This window comes from Carya illinoinensis, chromosome 12 (assembly GCF_018687715.1).
Source record: "Carya illinoinensis cultivar Pawnee chromosome 12, C.illinoinensisPawnee_v1, whole genome shotgun sequence".
Taxonomy (NCBI): Eukaryota; Viridiplantae; Streptophyta; class Magnoliopsida; order Fagales; family Juglandaceae; genus Carya; species Carya illinoinensis.
Genome location: NC_056763.1, coordinates 18,804,350 through 18,823,835, shown reverse-complemented (window position 1 = coordinate 18,823,835; position 19,486 = coordinate 18,804,350). Strand labels below are relative to the sequence as shown.

The window sequence follows — 19,486 nt, the reverse complement described above, 5'->3', positions numbered from 1 at the left end:
GTCTTAACCGCTTAAAAAGATTCTTATATTCAATTATTTGGATTGTAACAGAATATCTTGATAGGTACGTATAGTTGTTGCGCTATTTGAAATTTATTGATCAGATGACTATTTTAATGTGGCACTACTATGTTGCGTCTCGTGATTTATTAAAAAATAAATATAAAAATATTATGTTCAAACAGAAAATGTATCCGAAAATACAAAAAGAGGAAGACTAAGCTCATCCAAAAATAAAATCATGGCCTAATTTTAGGAAGTAAGATGATCATAAAAAATTTCATAGTTTTCTTTCTAAACATCACTCTAATATAAAATATTAAGTTTTTCAATTTCAAATTTTTATCTTTTTATCTAATAATTACTTAATCATTACAATTTTTTAAATTTTCAAACAAAATATAAATAACAATACCATAATTTTAAATTTTAAAATAAAAATTATATTTAAATTATTTTTTAACTTTATAATAATTCCGCTTCTTGTATAGTACTATTTGTGGTTTATTCTTGAGTTTTGTTCATGTCTTGTCTCAATCATGCTGTTTACAAAAAAACTCTGGACCGGACTGAACTCCCTTGGACCGAACTCCCTCAAGACAAGTTCGGTCCAGTCCCATTCGGGCCACTATTGACTTTTTTTTTTTTATCCAATGACATTTTGTTTAATACTTATATAATTATATTGTGATATATTTAATATATATACATATAGTATACTATTATATATATATATTAGTAATACACTAATACTATTAGTCTATTAGTACTAATAACTATACTAGTACTAATACTATAACTAATAACTATATATAATGATAATAATATTATATGTAATACTATATTAAATAATAGTAATACTCTTATTACTAATACTCTATGTAGTTTTAGTGATTTAATATTAACATATTACATATTAAGCTAACTATATTAATACTATTATAAATTTACAAATATATGATATATTATAATTTATACCATAACTTTTATAATATGTTAATACATTAATATATATACTAGTATTATATATTATAGTTAATAGTTATACATTAAAGAATATAGTAATACATTGATACTAAATATATATAGTTATAGACTTATAATTATTTAGTTATTATGAATTTATGATTAGTATAACTATTTAATTGTATTAGTATTAGACTATTAGTAATTCAATTTGGCTATATTATATTAGTAATATTAGTTATGTTGAATCAGTTAGTTAGTATAACTATATTCTACATTATTAGTATTAATATAAATATTAGTATTAGTTATAACTATATAGCCTAAATTAGAATTGAGAGTCTTAGACTATATAATAGACTAATAATATTAGTACAACTATCTAAGTATATTGTATAGCTATATATTTATTTTAATTATAGTGATTAGTATAACTATATAATAGTAGACTATTAGTATAACTATATATTAGTATTAGTTATACTGTTATGGTGATTTAGTATATTATAATTTATATATTATATTTATACTATAACTCTTACAATATATTAATATATACTAGTACTACATATTATAGTTATATATTAAAGAATATAATAATACATTCATACTAAATATATATAGTTATATTTCTAGTGATTTAATTATTAACTTATTATGATTAATATAACTATATAAATTATATAATAGTATATTAGCATTAATAGTAGACTATTAATATAGGTCACTATAGCTATTATTGAAGTATTAGTTATAGTGATTTAGTATAACTATATATTAGTATAAGTATAACTATAGTCTATATTAGACTATTAATATTTTTTATACCATATATAATTATATAATTAATTATATCCAACTATTATATAAATAATATATATAAATAATTATTATTATTTTTATTTCTATTCGATCAGGTCCGGGGTGAAAAACCCTTGGACCGGGACTAGACCGAAACCCTTCAGTCCATTGAAAAATGGATCGGTTTATCTAGTCCAGTCCGATCAGTTTATCCAGTCCGGACCGTCCGATTCTCAACCCTATGTGAGAGTCAAATTTCGCAAGGCTCCAGCCAATTAGTGATATTGTGTTGCATCTGAATATGTTGTACCAGTTTCTAAAAGATGAGAACTGACCACAAAGTGTATGGAAATTGGTTTGCAATCCACCATTTTAGCGCAAGTCAAAAGATCTAGAGCATAATTTGTATGACTTAGAAAAAAGCCTTTGTCATTGCGAATAATCTCAACACCAAGAAAATAGTGGAGATCACCCAAATCTTTTATAGAAAATTCGATGGCAAGATGGTCAATAAGAGTACGAAGCATGATTGGACTGTTGCAAGTAATAACCATGTCGTCAATGTATAAAAGGAGATAAATAATATCATGTTGACTGTGATAGATAAAGAGAGACGAATCTGCACGGCTCTCAAGAAAACCAAGACCAAGTAAAAATGTGTTGAAACTCTAAAACCAAGCCCTTGGAGCCTATTTAAGGCTATAAAGGGCACGTTGCAAACAACAAACATGATTTGATAATTGTGGATCAATATAACTTGGAGGTTATTCCATATAGACTTCCTCTACAAGACAGCCATGGAGAAACACATCTTTTACATCAAGTTGATGAAGGCGCCAACCATGCATGGCGGCAAGAGATAAGATAATCCGAACAATAGCAAGGCGAACAACTGGACTAAAAGTCTCTTCAAAATTGATGCCATGCTTTTGAGAAAATCCTTGTGCAACAAGGCGAGCTTTGTGACCGTCGATAGTTCCATTTGCTCGAAGTTTTGTTTTGAATATCCACCGACTGCCTATAACATTATGATCAGAAGGACGAGGTACCAAGCCCAAGTGTTATTTTACTTAAGTGTGGTAATTTCATCATCCATTGCAGAAAGCCATTCTGGATATTTTACAGTTGACTTAAATCTGCGAGGCTCTTTAATGGCAAGATGTACCTGAAACCATTGAGCAGCTAACAAAGTAATTAACAAAATGAATAGTGCGATGCTTAAGAATACCATCCTTTGCACGAGTAATCATTGGAGTGTGCAAAGGAAGTCGGTTGGGAGGTTGAAGGAGGTGCTAGAGGTATGACTTCTGATGCCATCAAGGGCGAGGGTGGCTGAGAAGAGGTAGTAGACATGTAAAACATTGCTACTATTGAAGGCAGCATAAGTGGCAGCAAATTGCTATTGTTGTTTGCACAAGGAGCACAAAAAAATAGGAGCCTCGCGATGGGTGGAAGTCATGCCTGTAGAAGATTTATTTTCACACGGTAAAGAGTTTTCAAGAGGATCAATAAAAGTGACGTAATTTGTAGAAACCAAAGTTGGTAAAGTTGATGCGACATAAGGGAAATGATCTTAAAAAAATTACACATGACGAGAGACATATATTCTATTAGTGTTTTTATCCAAACACCAAAAATCTTTATGGAGAGGACTATAGCATAAGAAAACACAAGGAATTGAATGAGGAGACAATTTATGAGGCATATAGTCATGCAAAAAAGAAAAGCAAAGGCAACCAAAAATGCGAAGTGATGAGTAATATGGAGCTTTACCATATAAAATCGCATTTGGGTTTTTCCCTACAAGAACTAGTGATGGGAGGTGATTGATGAGATAACAAGCTGTTGAGAATGACTCCACCCAAAGATGTAATGGAACACTAGAATGAAACATGAGGGTGAGATCAGTTTCAGTGATATGACGATGTTTTCTCTCAACAATACCGTTTTGATTAGGAGTGTAAGGACAAGCAATAGGTTGAACTATACCACACTCATGAAGAAAAGAGGTAAAGCGGTTATTGGTAAATTTGATGCCACCATCACATTGAAAGGATTTAATGTTTTTGTCAAATTGAGTATTGACATACTTATAAAAAGGGACAAAAATATGGAAGAAATCTGACTTTAAGTTTAAAGGAAAAATCTAACTAAAGCGAGAAAAGTTATCAATAAATAAACAATAATATCTATATCCGGATGGATAAGTGATGGGTGAAGGGCCCCATAAATCGCAATGTATTCTTTCACAGAATGAGGAGCAACGTTGATCTAAATTGGAGACAGGTAAACGATGATTTTTTTCCAATTGGCAACCAAAACAAGGTATAGAATCAAACTTGCATTTATTAGAAATGGTAATATCCCCATGCTTATTCAAAAAAGAATCAATGCGAGAAGAAAGATGTCTCAATTGGGCATGCCAAATATCAGATGTAGCACAAGAAGTACATAAAGAAAAAGTAGATAAAAAATTTGCATGGGCATGGTCAAGAATGTAGAGCCCTTTCTCACATTGGTTGACTCCCACCACTGCTCTTATTGCTAGATCTTGTATAGTAAAGCCAATAGAAGAAAAGGTTACTAAGCGGATATTCTCAAGAGTAAGCTTACTGATAGACAAAAGATTTTTAGTAATGTCAGAAACAAGGAGAACACCAGATAATGATAATGATTTGGAAGCAACAATGGAAGAGATGGAGCCAATTTGAGAGATAGGCAATGAGTTACCGTTACCAACAAACACCCGTTGATTACCATTGTAAGGGACAAAATTATCAAGAGACACAATATCATTTGTCACATGCGAAGTTGCTCTTGTATTTGTGTACCATTCAGAATCAGTGAGATTATCAAGAGAGGTGGCAGAGAAAGTTTCAATTAAGCCACCAGCCTGGGCCTTTTTTAATAATTTTCCAAGTTTATAACACTTTTTTGTAGTGTGATTTTCTTTACCGCACCACTGGCAAGCAACAATAGACCCTTTAGTGGAATTGGTTGAACCTTGTGTAGAATTTTCCTGCTTGTTGCGACTAGTAAAGTTGGCATAAGAACGACATTATGTAATGAAAGCTGACTGCTGAGAGGAATCACCAGGAATGGGTCGAGAGAAAAACTCATGACTTAGAGCTTTGGGATCCAAATTTGCAAAGGAAGGCAGTGGCATTTAAGACAACATAGATGTCGAAATTTTTTTGAAATTTGATCCAAGGCCGCGAAGAAAGCAATGTACCTTATCAATGTCATCAACCAGTTTGCCAATAGCACTAAGTTGATCACAAAGAGAGAAAAAAGAACGAGCATATTCAGCCACACTGCGAAAGCCACGCTACATTAACTGAATTTTGTCTTTCAATTGAATTTCTCATTTTGGAGCTGTAAGAAAATAATGCTTCGAAAGTCAACCAAGCATCACTAGCAGTTGGAGAATTAACAACCTTGACCATACATTCCTCTTTAAGAGAAGTGTAAATGAGGCTGAGCAACATCTTGTCTTGTGTATGCCATTTCTTGTAAATTGGATTAGGAACTTGATTGAAACCCTCTCGAACTAGGGTTGTGGGTGAAAGTGAAGGCTCGTCCAAGAAGCCCATGAGATCTTGACTTTCAAGCAATGAAACGAATTGACTACGCCACAAGAGGTAATTGGTAGAAATGAGTTTGATGGTCACCATGTGAACCATCGTATCAAGCAAAAGCTGATTGGAGCTTGAATCGGCCATGGAAAAAAAATTTAAGGTATTAACCGAAAGTGGCTCTTGATACCATGAGAAGGTAATGCCTCAAGCATAACTACTGTGAGGATATTCATATTTATAGAAATATATACAGTTGTATATGTTAACTTTGCTCTATGTTAACATTACAACATAATAACAAATTTACTATTCGAAATTTTAAAAACGGCTAAACAAGTGGAGAATCCTCTTGATTGTCTCTAGATTATCCTCTAATAGTTTATATTGAATCATTCTTACTACGATATTATCTTAAAATGAAGGAGAAAAGAGAATTACATAAACCACTCGTGTGGCGGGACATGAGCGAGTAAGGGCAATGGATTTTGGGAGCTCTACATTTATTTTGAGAATATTAAATGTTGACTACATCTCTCATATAACATAAAACTAGTTGTGTCCTAACTCTTGAAATGCATCATAATTAACAAGCATTTTATAATTCAAAATTTAAAACCATAGATTATGATGCACATTATGTTCCGGGTTATTTGATGACCAATGACCATTATAAATGATATTAGATCATTACGTTATATTGGTCACCATTAACTTAGGGTGGCCATATAATTGATTTGTTTAGTTTTAAATAGATAATAACTTTTTTTTTTCTAAAAACTCTACCTTATAACTCTAAAAAAATGGTGTTATGAGTTATTATAAAAAATATGTTACTTTAGAGCAATGAATTAGGGGCCTTCATTGTATCTTAAAAACAATTTTTTCAATATTTTATAACATGTTGAAAGTAAACAAAATATGTTTTAAAGAAATCATAGTGACGATCAAGCCTTGGAGTCCAAATTTTTATTTTCTATATTCATGATTCCCTTATTTTTATTATAATTTCTAATAACAAGTACAAATAAAAAGGTGTAAGACTTATTTATTTAGATGTGAATTCCCTCAATTTAACTGATCCTTAATGCATCAACTATGTTGTCTTTTGGGACTTTTTACTGATAGTTAGAAGATTGTAAAGGAACCAAATGAGCCAAGAACAGGCGTGAGTTTTCTCAAATAAAGAGCACAATAGGAGGAGGAATCTCCTGTAGAAATATATTTGATTGTGTAATGAGGCCAATGTGCAGAGTTTTGGTAATACTTTTGAAACCTAATGTCAGTTAAATCACACATATCAGAGAATGGATTTAATCAAAACCCTTTTTTTCAACCCATTTGACTACAGGTCACAGTGGTGACAATGCTCCTTGAGAGTAATGTGACAGCTAAAGAAATCCTTGAACTTGTTCTTGTTCTTAAAATTACCAACCTTGTCATGGGAACCAAACGATCGTCACCTTGCTCAAGGTAATGATACATGTTCTCTTCCACAACTTGGGTTTGTGAGATTCATTGTAATTGAGTACTTAATAAGAGTTTTATTATGTTTGATTGAATTTAGATGACCTTAAATAGGATCAGGAGAAACGATATATTTCATACTAGATTTTGTTATGTTCATGCTGAAGATGTATTTCATACCATTACAACTAGTTCGTACAACCTGCAACCAGAGAATGAGAGTAGCTCGAAGTGGTGATGGACATCTCAAATGTCTAAATCAGTAAAATTTCACGACACTCCTATTAAGGTATATGTTAGTGTTAGTGTACATGTGTTATGTGAGTCCCACATTGGTTGAGTATAGCTCTTGTATAGCCTTTGACCTCTTATATATAGGCTACCTTGTATAGCACAATTGATGTACAGAATATTTAATATAATTTTAACACGGCATCAGAGCCACTACTCTGATCCTTTAAGTACTAGTAGTTTTCATCATTCTCAACAGTTTTTCACTACCTTTGTCTTCTACGATTGAGTCGTCCAAGTGGTTGAAGTCTATTTTGTATTTTTGTTGGGCCAAACTCTCAGCAACTTGGGCTTTCGATCTTGAGCCTGCAAACACAAAGATAACCCCAAAGTTCAATAGCCGGGATGGCGATAGAGCGGAGTCTTCGATGCCTAAGTCAATAGGGTTTGAAGGAAACAGCTCAAGGCTAGCTGTAATATGCAAAGCTTAAAGAGAGCAACCCCATTTTTGGTGCCTGGGGGTTGTTTTTATACCTGGGTTCGGGGTCAAAAGCCCATGCCCTGCAGTTGGGCAGATGGATGTCTTCCAGAAGCCTCTTCTGCCAGGCTTCATTTAATGCGGCGTGATATTATAGTATTGCCTTAAAGTCTAATCACATCGAGATGGTATATCCCATTCTTTCTTTGTTGGGATAGTATTCCGTGCCAAGGGTGATGACCCACCCTTGACCCGGGGTCTCAAATCTTGCTTATATAGGTCGAGAACCCATGGTCGGGTGGCCTAATGGCTCGACATGTGCAGGCCATCGAGAGCCGGCTCATTGTGATTTGTTAGGATTCCCTCCACTATTGGATTTAGGCCTATCTTCTTGGGCCCAAGGCCAGGAAAAATCTCCCTAACATGAGTGTTGCTCATTCTCGTCAGATAGTTACAATCGCTGTAAGGATTACTACAAAATTTCGAAATCATTGTGCCTGAAACTCTATTTTGATCATACGGCATATTATTGGGAAGAGCTCATTGAGACTGATCGACACAGTCAAAATCAGTCAAATTAGAGCTTGCACTCACCTCCACGCATCGTTCAAAGTTTCTATTGTGCCACCCTTATGCCTTGCATGCTCTATAACCTCACACCCATGCACCATATACTCTTGTCTCATCACTAAGGTCTTGTTAGCAGCCACATCACCACACTACCACATCAGTAGCCAGGTGCCATGTCAGCATTGTTGATCTTTGACTTTGACCACTACGTTGACTTTTTTGATCCAGGTGTTTTTTGGATATTTTCTCGTGATGATCTCATTTTTGCAGTCTATTTTTTATATATCTAATCTCATAATAGCTCAAAACAATGAGATACTTCATCCTATATATGTGATATTAGATGGTAGAAACTATTTGGCGTGGTCTCAATCTTTTCGCAACGTTCTTAAAGGTTGTGAACTTTGGTTCTATTGTATGAGTGATTAGACAAAGCCAATGCAAAAAAGAGATGAAAAAGCAAAACAATTTTAATAGTGCATTCTCTAATGAGATGACCATAATAACTAGATCCTTACTTGGATGCGCAACACCTTCATTCCTACTATCTCCAACCTACTTGATAGCTATGATAATGTTCAATCTGCTTGGACTATGTTAGCCACACGTTATGATACTCCTTATGGGTCTGGAGAGTACCAACTTATGGTCAAGTTGTACATACTCAAACAGGAGCTTGGCTAATCCATCAATGACTTCTTTGATTGTCTTTGTCATATTCAGAATCAGATTGATCTTTCCAACCTACTCTAGAAGTATCTCATTGATGCTGACATGTATGTCATTCGTCACAATCAATATTGTCTTTATCAATTTCTCATTGCCTTATTGCATAGCTGACCTAGAGAGCATCTGTAATCAAGTCCTAACCTGGTTTGATAATGCATCATCCTCCTCTACTCTTTTTGCTCTACCTGGTAAGTCTCTCTCTTGGCATATGGATTTTGCTTATCACAATCATATGACACCATCCTCGTCCTTATTCTCCAAAATTTATTCTACATATCCACCACTTGCTATACACACTGCCAATGGATCTATTATGCTTGCTTCATTTATAGGCTTTATCTCTACATCCAACATTACCATTTCTAAAGTGCTTCATGTTTCTAAACTCTCTTATAACTTAGTGTGCGTGGGCAATTGGCTCAACTTGGCTACCATGTTATTTTTTATTACTCTAGTTGTACTGTGTAAGATCCAAGGACGGGACAGGCCCTAGAGTGGAGTGTATGTTTCCAATGAGCAATTTGTATCTTCCATCAATTCCTCATGTTTTCAATGAGCAATTTGCATCTTCCCTCAATTCCTTCTGGTCCATCCATTGGTGTTTCTACTGTCACATATGTTTCTCCTTCATTCGCCCTCTGGCACTCTCGACTTGGCCATGCATCATTTTCCAGGATACAACAATTAGTTTCTTGAGGTCTTTTAGGTTCTGTCCCAAGATACCTTTGATTGTGTTTCTTGTTAGTTAGGAAAACAACCTGCTTTGCCTTTTCATACTAGTGAGTCATTGTCTATTAGTATTTTTTTTATACGCTGATGTTTTGGGACCTAACTCGTAACTAGTATCGGTGAATCTCATTACTTTATTAATAATTTCACTTGTTATTGTTAGATTTATCTTATTCACTCTCATTCTAAACTGTTGTGTATTTATTGTAACTTTGAAAAAAATGATTGAAACTCAATTTTCTAAACGTATCAAAATCTTTCGAACTGATAATGCACTTGAATACAAACAATTTGCTTTTCAAAGTATCTTGCAAACATATGACACTATCCATCAAACCTCTTGCTTAGGCACCTTTCATCAAACCTCTTGGGGTGAAGTTATGCTTACTGCAGTTCATACCATAAACCATCTTCCAAGTGTGGTAATCTCAAATCAATCTCCATGTGAGCGCCTGTTTGGATATTCTCCTGACTATCAACATCTTTGTTCATTTGGTCCTGCTTGCTTTGTCCTTGTTCAGTTGAATGAACATACAAAGTTGGAGCCACGTTTTCATCTTTGTTACTTTTCTTAGCTACGGTGAGATTCATAAGGGCTATTGGTATTATGATCCTATTGCTCTCGCATTTCCTATCATGTTGTGCTTTGGGAACATCATCTATTTACTGATGTATCCACTTTTAGTCCATCTATTTCACAATCATTTGCCCTAAAACTTTTTTCAGGTGAGCAATCCAATCATTGTCTGCATGTGTCCATATCAAATATTCCATGCATTCTACCTACTCACTCTTTGGACTCTCATAGATCAAGATCTCTATCTCTTGAGCTGCCTTCCTCTCCAACTATAGTCCTTGTTCCTGCCCCACCTGCGGATCACACAACTGACCTTTCCTTTTGCCATTCTTCTCGAGTAAGATCTCTGCCTACTTACAACTAAACAAGAAACTGTGTAGTATATTGTTTCTCTCAATTTTTCTCAGCAACCAAACAAAATTGAGAGAAACAAATATTGTGTAGAAACCATTCTTGGACCTTTTAGAGGTGATGGTGATGTATTGGCCTGGGCTCAATGTTCAATTCTAGTATACGATAAGGCCAAGAACAATGTGTTCTTGGAGGTGGCTGGGATGGAGCAAGAGATGTAAGAATAAGGAGTGAAGAGAGGGTAGGGACCGGATCAGGCCGTGTAGGTAGTAGAGTAGGAAAGAGAGGATGCGTCAGTGGCGAGCTCATTGATGGGAGAGGATCAAAGGGAGGAGAGATGTGTGGGAGAAAAATTACTAGTCTTGCAGTTTTGTTAGTGTTTCGGATCAACTAAACTGTGACATGAACAAACTTAAACTAGTGTATGGAATAGAAAATAAAACCGGCTGCTATTCAGAATCTTTTCTTGTCATACATGCTTGCATTTTATGGAAAAATAAAAAATTCTACTTAATATTTCGCAAACTACACATAATTTTTAATTTTTTTCTTATTAAATCTATAGTGGATGAATGATGAATAAAAGAATTTAAAAAAATAAAATAAAATTTTTTTAAAATAAATAAAAAATAAAAATTTATAATTTATAATTTATAATTTGTGAGAATGATTAGAATGAAAACCCAAAATAAAATATCCACAGATATACTTGTTCCCTCCCAAGCCAGATATTTTTCCCTCCCAAGCATAAAATTCGCCGAAACGCCGCCCTCTGAACTGTTTCAGTTTGCTTGCCCCCAAATTATTCCCAAAATCGCAAATCCTCCTCTCTCCAACCGGGAAATATAAAGCAAGGCAATTTCAGGCAAAACAAGTAATTAAAGCTGCAAGCTGATTGAGATTCGAAACCCTAATGAACCCCTACGACCACCGGTACGGCGATCCGACCTCCTATCGCGAGCGTCGTAGGTAAGCTCCCTTATTCAGATCCATGTTTTCACGTTTAGGTCTAAGAGTCTCTGGGATTTAAAATTCAAAGTTTTGCTTTTTGGTGGGTGATTGAAACTCAACTACTTGCAGTGACCTAATCGGCCCACCTCCTCCTGTGGGTCAGCCACCGGCAGGCGGTTATGGCCGCGGTGGACACGTTCCGTACGGAGTCACGCCTCCTCCGGTCTATGGAAGAGGTGGGGGAGGATCGGCACCACCCGGCGCCGGTGATTTCAACGGGTACCCGCCGTTTCAGCCTCCCGTTGCCCGATTCGAAATCGGTCGAGGCGGTGGAAATACAATGAATGGACATGTTGGAGTTGGTGATAGGAGAGTAGGGAACGTAGGCCGTGGTGGTAGTGGTGGAAGAGGCTTTGATTCGGGTCGTGGTGGCAGAGTTGGTATAAGCCGTGGTGGTCGTGGTCTGGGTGGTTCTGATGGAGTGGGTCGGATTGGGAATAGGAGCTTTGGTGGAGGTCGTGGTGGGAATGCCGGCTTTAGCAGTGGGAGAGGTGGTGGGAGGGGATTTGAGGGGCGAGGTGGTGCAAGGGGAGGTATACATGGGGGTGGGGGTTCCAGAGGGGACTTGGACAACATTGCTTTGCCCAAGCAGGATTTTGGGAATTTGGTCCCTTTCGAGAAGAATTTTTACATTGAGAGTCCTTCTGTGCGGGCGATGAGTGAGCAGGAAGCTACGGTTTATCGGGCTAGGCGGGATATTACGGTTGAAGGGCGTGATGTGCCAAAGCCAATTAGGATGTTTCAGGAAGCTAATTTCCCTGGTATATCCTCGTCCATGGGTGTATATTACTATTGAGTTTGTGTGTTTTACTTTGATCTGAATGATGTCATTTGTGATGTTAGATTATTGCCTGGATGTGATTGCAAAACTGGGTTTTGTTGAGCCAACAGCAATTCAGGCTCAAGGATGGCCAATGGCTCTTAAGGGTAGGGATTTAATTGGTATTGCTGAGACTGGTTCTGGTAAGACTTTGGCATATCTGCTTCCTGCTCTGGTCCATGTTAGTGCACAGCCTCGATTGGGTTAGTATTGTTGGCCGTAGTTTAAGTTCTGGTTTCCACTCTTTGGTTTCCAATAATCGGTATTTTCATTGAAGTATTTTCTTTTGTTTCAATCCCACAGTACAAGGTGAAGGTCCCATTGTATTGGTGTTAGCACCTACTAGAGAGCTAGCGGTTCAGATTCAAGAAGAAGCTGTGAAATTTTCTTCACGTGCTAATATTAGAAGTACTTGCATATATGGTGGTGCTCCTAAAGGACCTCAAATCCGTGACCTTAAAAGAGGTAATTGTGTTGCATTTCTGTGTAACTCTTCTCGCTGTTCATAGATCTTCATGGACCGAGATTGATGGAGTGTGATGATTTTACTTCTACATGTGGCAGGAGTGGAGATTGTCATTGCTACACCTGGTAGACTGATAGATATGTTGGAGGCCCAACACACAAACTTGCGAAGAGTGAGTTACCTTGTGTTGGATGAGGCCGATCGAATGTTGGACATGGGATTTGAACCTCAAATTAGGAAAATTGTAGCCCAGGTATGAGACTTTCACTTTGTAATTATTGTACTTAATTCGTGGAATATGTGGATTAAAGAAGGGGCTTGGCATCTGAGGGTGTTAATTTGGTAGCATTTTTATGGATGCTGTCTTTAAACAAGATACCCTTGGTTCATTTAATTGACCGATTTATTCCAAATTCAAGGTCATGAACTTGTAAATAAACCAAGATCATGAAGTTTTATATTGGGCTGCACTGGTTGCCTTGATGTAGTGTGTGTTTCTTTGGTTGAAATAGTTATAGAATTCTTTGTTAGTAACTTAAGGTTCAGCAAATGTTGCCACATGCGTTTTACAGTTTTTCTCTTCTACTTATTGAAAAACAGAGGTCAACAGGTATAGAATTCATGTGTTGATTGACATGAAAAAAACCTATATTTTCTAGCTTGTCCTGTGGTAAGAAGCTTTACTTTGGCTTTGTTAAGCAATTCCATTCTAGCCATATACTTGATCCATGATGGTCTTTGCCTCATGTTAATTTAACTGTTGTCTTTCTGCATTAAAAGTTGCTGTATTTAGTGAACAAGCGTTTTTCTCATTTCAGATCAGGCCAGATAGACAGACATTGTATTGGAGTGCCACATGGCCAAGGGAGGTTGAAACTCTAGCAAGGCAGTTTTTACGCAATGCATATAAGGTTTATCTTCTAGAATAAGTTTGCAAATTGATGACTACCCTATTTCTCTTTTTGGTGGCTGAAAACTTTATGCTCATGTAATGTCCTTTGCATAATTGTGATTGACAAGGTAATTATTGGATCACCGGATCTGAAAGCAAACCAATCTATAGTTCAAGTTGTTGAAGTTGTGATGGAGGGAGAGAAATATAACAGGTTTGTCTTGACAACTGGTGTCTCTTGAAACTGAGTTCTTAATCCTGATTATGCTATTTGTTTATGTCCACAGGCTGATCAAACTGCTTAAAGAAATGATGGATGGGAGCCGAATTCTGATATTTATGGAGACAAAAAAAGGATGTGACCAAGTTACAAGGCAATTGAGAATGGATGGATGGCCAGCTCTATCCATTCATGGTGATAAAAGCCAGGTTGAAAGGGACTGGGTTCTTGCTGAGTTTAAAAGTGGCAGAAGTCCTATAATGACTGCCACTGATGTTGCTGCCCGGGGTCTTGGTAGGATCACTGTGTGTTTGGAGTCTTAGGTTTTTGCATCTAGGTATTGAAATTCCAAAAATAGGCGAGTTGGCCGGCTGCTGTCCAGTATCCTGAGAATATAATTTGTGGTTTGGGTGCGAAGGGAGAAACCATGATATTCATGACAAGGAAAGGTCATTTTTTATTTGCAAACAAGTATTATCTTTCTACTTCATTAAGGGATTTATCATTTATGAGTTTGATGAAATGGTGAGATTTCTTGTACTAGGATGTCCCTTAATAGGACTCTCGGTGGGTATTATCTTAATCAGGCAGTCCATGTTATGGACATCGGGAGCACTCACTGATGTTGCAGGGTGTATAGTTTCACAGGGTTTTGTTTCTTTTTGAATGCATTAGGAAGTATAGCTGGCCAAATGAGGTTGGCTACTAACATTTTGCCTGAGCGGGCATTGCTCCTATCATCAAGCGTGTAGTTAACATGGTTAAAGTTATCGCTGCCCATCCACGGTTATGGAGCTGGTTGTTTTTGCAGCCCGGTTGACTCATACATTCTTATACATTGATTGGATGTGGAAATGTGGTTGTGAAGCTGCTCCTTATCCCTGCAAGGTTAAGGTGGGCACATTTATGTAATGAATGTGTTATCTTAAATTTGATCTCTCAGATCTTAGGGGAGCAGGGATAAGGATATTCACAGTTTTCTCCGTGTTTGAAACATCACATATTGCTTTATCTTAATTTAACTCAATACTTTATTGGTTGTAGATGTGAAAGACATAAAATGTGTGATCAATTATGATTTTCCATCGAGCCTTGAAGATTACGTCCACAGGATTGGCCGAACTGGTCGTGCAGGTGCAAAAGGGACTGCCTTCACCTTCTTCACGCATGCAAATGCAAAGTATGCGAGGGAACTGACCAAGATCTTGCAAGAAGCAGGGCAGGTTGCAAGTCCCACATTGTCTGCCTTGGCCCGCTCAGCTGGTTCTAGTCTGGGAGGTATAACTAGTTGTTTATTTTGGAAGTATCAGTGCTTCTCAAGTCTGACTTCTAAATTAGGAAGATGAACATTTTTGGGGGGTTTTCTTTATTCATTTTTAATTTTTGCAGGATCTGGGGGTAACTTCCGCTCCAGAGGACGAGGAGGGTATGGTAATCGATCACTCATTTCGGGCTCTAATACTATTCCTCTTGGTGGAAAGAGAGCTTGGTAATTGCCAATATTGCTGCTGCAGTTAGGCTTTAATTATGTTGTCTTTGATGTAAACTTAATATATATGTAGTGATTGCAGTTTGCTTATTGTTAGTTTGGATAAACCGATTCAGGTTATTACGACCAAAAAAAAATAAAAAATGCCATGTTATACTGTCCACCATTGGTATTCACCCAAAAGTAAAAGTTATGTACTGTGTAGTAGAGACTTATATTTACATTTTGATTGCTTATTTATCCAAGCAATTATTTGTAGTTGCATTTATTGCTCTGACTATGGATGTTGCATTTTCTGAATCTTTCGCACTTTTGCTAACGAGCATTCTCACACCACATGCTAATATATGATTTGTCATTATTGTCTTTCTATTTTAAATACATATTTACATATCAATATGCATGTTTAAATAAGATAAAAATGGCAAATTACAAGTAGGTGCATTGTATAAGGGATTACAAGTAAAATTTTTCTTGACGGATGTATGATCAAAATGTCAAAATGGAGACGGGTTGATCCTCTTCTAAGGTGTTGATGATGAGCTAAAAAATCTGAATTCATATCCCTGCAATTTCCTACCCAGATCGCACGGATGGAGTTGTGACTTGTGGGTTCCAATACTCCTAAGCAGGATGGTCACCTGCCCGACATTAAAATACCCACAGCTCCCTTCTTGTACACAGGCAATTTGGATATGGGAATATGGGATTGCGGGCACCCTGATTCCAAAGATCCAAGGTTTTATTTATTTATTTATTTTTTAAAGGATGTCATTGATCTTAAAAGGATTCTTTTTGCTTTTTGATGAATTTAAGTAATTTTTGCTTCATGACTTGAACAAAGACAGGTTTTGGTAATGTCACTGGAGCAAATAAAAAAAAACTAAATTTGATATATTTGAAGGAAAATACTATGTTCCTGGTAATGGGTCCCGACAATTTTTCTTTTTTACTTGTTTTGTTTGGTTACACAGATGAAACTATCTCATCTTATTTGTATAATTAAACTAGACTGATTAAATAAGTGTTTTTTAATAATATTGTAAACGAAAAATAATGAGAAAACGAAAAATGCATGTATCTCTATAAAATCCATTGAAACTTACCTGGATTGGTTATATAAAATTAAAAATCTCATCTTATTTAATCTTAACTCATCGTTATAACTTTTTCAAATCTCCATATAAAATATAATAAATAATTTAACTTTTTTAAATCTTAATATAATTAAAAAATTATATTATAATAATATTTTATTTATTATTATTTAAAATATTTCATTTCATCTTATTTTATCTGTATAATTAAATAGAGCCTTAATTTAAAAAAAATGATAAAGAAAATGATAAACACACGTTACATTTTAAATACCCAAAGTTGGTGATAAATACCCAGGGGCCAGAGTTGTAAAAACACCACCCCAAACCGGGTTTGGCAAACCCTCGTTCTGGGTATCTCTATAAAAGCCCTTGAAACCTAGTTTAAAGTCTTTGCCGTCGCCCCCGAAACCCTAACCCAACTGAGCGAGGCTGCGAGAGGGAGAGAAGCGATAACATGACGACACGTTTTAAGAAGAACCGGAAGAAGCGCGGGCACGTCAGTGCTGGGCACGGCCGTATCGGTAAGCACAGGAAGCACCCTGGAGGTAGGGGAAACGCCGGAGGGATGCACCACCACCGCATCCTCTTCGACAAGTACCATCCGGGGTACTTCGGAAAGGTCGGCATGAGGTATTTCCACAAGCTGCGCAACAAGTTCTACTGTCCAATTGTCAACGTCGAAAAACTCTGGTCGCTTGTGCCCCAGGAGGCCAAGGACAAGGCCACCAAGGACAGCGTGCCTTTGGTCGACGTCACCCAGTTCGGATTCTTCAAAGTACTCGGAAAGGGAGTCTTGCCCGAGAACCAGCCCGTCGTTGTCAAGGCCAAACTCATCTCCAAGATCGCCGAGAAGAAGATCAAGGAGGCCGGTGGGGCTGTGGTTCTCACTGCTTAGGAGGTCGTTGGGTAATCTCGGATTTCGCGAGCGATTTGTGGGTTCAGATGCTTAGGATTTTGTGTTTGATGGTTTGATTGATCTGAACTTGTTTAGTTACTGTTGGATCTCACATTTGGATATCTTTTGAATGGGAAATGTTACAAATTTTGATCATGCTACTTTGATTGTGCTATATATTGTTTGCAGATATGTCTGTATGGTGGATGTGAAATTCTGAGATGGGAAATGTTTAGAAGATCGGGAAAAAATAAGATCAATGCTGTTTTCTGTAAGGCTTTATGCTTTCGGAAATCCGAACTCTATGCCGTATTTGTTCGAACAGATGCTACGAACAAAATGTTGTCAATACTCGATAATCACTCAGAGATGATGCTATGAAGAATAAGATGAAAATGTTTTATCACTTGGCATATGCTGAATGATTCTTAGGTGGTTGGGTTTAGACATTAGGGTTCGTGTTCATAAAGCTCGTATGAATCTGACCAATTTGGTTTGAACCCAAGCACTAAGCCTTCCACACGTTTATTATTTACACATTTTTCATTCATGTGGAAAACGTTATTTTACTCAATTCTTATCGATAAAATTTTTTTTAACTCTATTCTTGTGTATTTTTTTATAGAAAAATCTAGTTAAAAGTAAATATAATTTAAAAATCTTGTGTATTCGTGAATATAATGTGTTTGGTCAAAAATAAATTTTATTGAAAATAATATTAATTTAAATTTTGAATAAGAAGAAATCAGTATTGGTATACAAATTAGTATGCGATTTTCTTTCTATCATAATAAAACTGAAATCTGGTTAAACTTTAGATCCATGGCCTCTAGTAATTTTTTGCACTCGAAGATTTGGAAGTGACCTCTAGAAATTCTTTGCACTCGAGGATTCCGAATCTTAGAGAGGAGCATGCCGCTAAGACCCAACATGAGGGCAAAGCACAATAGACATATTCTCTAATGAACTAAAAAGAAGAAAATTTCAGTCCAATTTTGAGGCGAGACTCTGAGCATCGAAGTGGGACTCGTGAATATTGACAACTGAACACCATTCTTTCTTGATGCTCTCGATGGTTTTAGACATTAGAAATTCTCAGTATCCATGTTTGTTCCTTGGCTAGTCTTGTGAGCTCGTTCTTTTTCATTGTTCAGCTTGCGCTTTTAGCCTTTTAGCACTTCGCTTGATTCTTCCCTCCCACTCCCAAGTCCCAACCCCTTGCATCAAAGTATTTTGTGGGCGGTACGGCTTAAAAACCACGTGAGATTTTCGAATCCAACAATTCGGGTTTGGCCCTCGGGCCGTAATAAGTGTGGTTTGTGTTCATCATTTGGGTTGGGCTTTTACATCTTGGGTCTTTCTAGATGGGCTGATTTTGGGAACCACATAGTAGATAAAGTTGAAAAAAGGAAGCTTCTTTTTACAGTCATTCAGTTGGATGAGGTTGTCCTGGAGATAACTTGTGAGAGAGAGTTGGCGGACGTTGAGTTCCATTGGCTGGATTGAAAGAAACGTGGCATTTTGAAAGTAGAAATTGACAAGTTAGAACCCACGCAGTCACAGGCAAATGCATGCATTAGTAATCTTTTCTGACTTGATTGCCATTTTATCCACATCACATTCAAAACGAGGGGCACTTGCCGTTTGATTCCTTTTGGAAAAATTAAGAAGAGTAACATGGTGACGGCAAAGAACAGCAACCAGCATTGTCTCCGTTAATGTCAAAAAAGAACCAAAGTTGGAGTCAAATTTGGAAGCTAGACGAGATCAGCATGCATCCCACAACTTTTGTGTGAAAATTACAGCTTAACAACTCAACCCAATTTCCAAGCCTCTACGCTTAAGAGGTTGGTGTCGTGTGATTTATCTTCTTCCTTTACCCTATAAACAGAGCAGCGTTTTCAACGAGTTAATATGAAGAAGTTTCTTTCCTGCAATCGGTACTGCATGCCCAAATTCAACCCTTGTGATGTCAGAGAGAAATATTAACCTTGCCAACTATGGCAATAAGTCAAACAGAAGGCTAAAGTGCATTCATGTGCGACCCCCAATTTCAGCACTATTATTTTTTTGAGCAAAGTCTTTCTTCCCAAGTCAAGACTCGACAAATTCTGGGTCT

At 36.6% G+C, this 19,486-nt stretch overlaps 2 protein-coding genes across 3 annotated transcripts; both read left to right on the top strand.

Moving 5' to 3' along the window:
- The first annotated feature begins 11,175 nt into the window (after positions 1–11,175).
- LOC122289868 (DEAD-box ATP-dependent RNA helicase 20) lies at positions 11,176–15,672 on the top strand. 2 transcript variants are annotated; one of them, XM_043097225.1, is made up of 10 exons: positions 11,177–11,443; positions 11,555–12,246; positions 12,329–12,508; positions 12,609–12,770; positions 12,870–13,024; positions 13,590–13,682; positions 13,792–13,877; positions 13,951–14,177; positions 14,928–15,161; positions 15,273–15,672. In XM_043097225.1, the coding sequence occupies exons 1-10, from the start codon at positions 11,388–11,390 to the stop codon at positions 15,374–15,376; spliced, it is 1,989 nt and encodes a 662-aa protein (XP_042953159.1). In that variant the 5' UTR covers positions 11,177–11,387; the 3' UTR covers positions 15,377–15,672. The 2 variants fall into 2 exon arrangements, 1 of the variants encoding a protein (XP_042953159.1); XR_006236245.1 differs by lacking the exon at positions 15,273–15,672 and having other exon boundaries at positions 11,176–11,443; positions 13,951–14,777; positions 14,928–15,010.
- A 1,140-nt stretch (positions 15,673–16,812) lies between these two features.
- On the top strand, positions 16,813–17,528 carry LOC122290482 (60S ribosomal protein L27a-3-like). Its single transcript, XM_043098212.1, has one exon. The coding sequence runs from the start codon at positions 16,927–16,929 to the stop codon at positions 17,365–17,367; it is 441 nt and encodes a 146-aa protein (XP_042954146.1). The 5' UTR covers positions 16,813–16,926; the 3' UTR covers positions 17,368–17,528.
- The last annotated feature ends 1,958 nt before the right edge of the window (positions 17,529–19,486 follow it).

Excerpts from the sequence above, each read along its gene's own strand:
- LOC122289868 (XM_043097225.1), top strand. The coding sequence starts at position 11,388 with ATGAACCCCTACGACCACCGGTACGGCGATCCGACCTCCTATCGCGAG. Across the intron at positions 11,444-11,554 it reads TCCTATCGCGAGCGTCGTAG|TGACCTAATCGGCCCACCTC; the intron begins GTAAGCTCCCTT and ends AACTACTTGCAG. Across the intron at positions 12,247-12,328 it reads TCAGGAAGCTAATTTCCCTG|ATTATTGCCTGGATGTGATT; the intron begins GTATATCCTCGT and ends TTGTGATGTTAG.
- LOC122290482 (XM_043098212.1), top strand. The coding sequence starts at position 16,927 with ATGACGACACGTTTTAAGAAGAACCGGAAGAAGCGCGGGCACGTCAGT.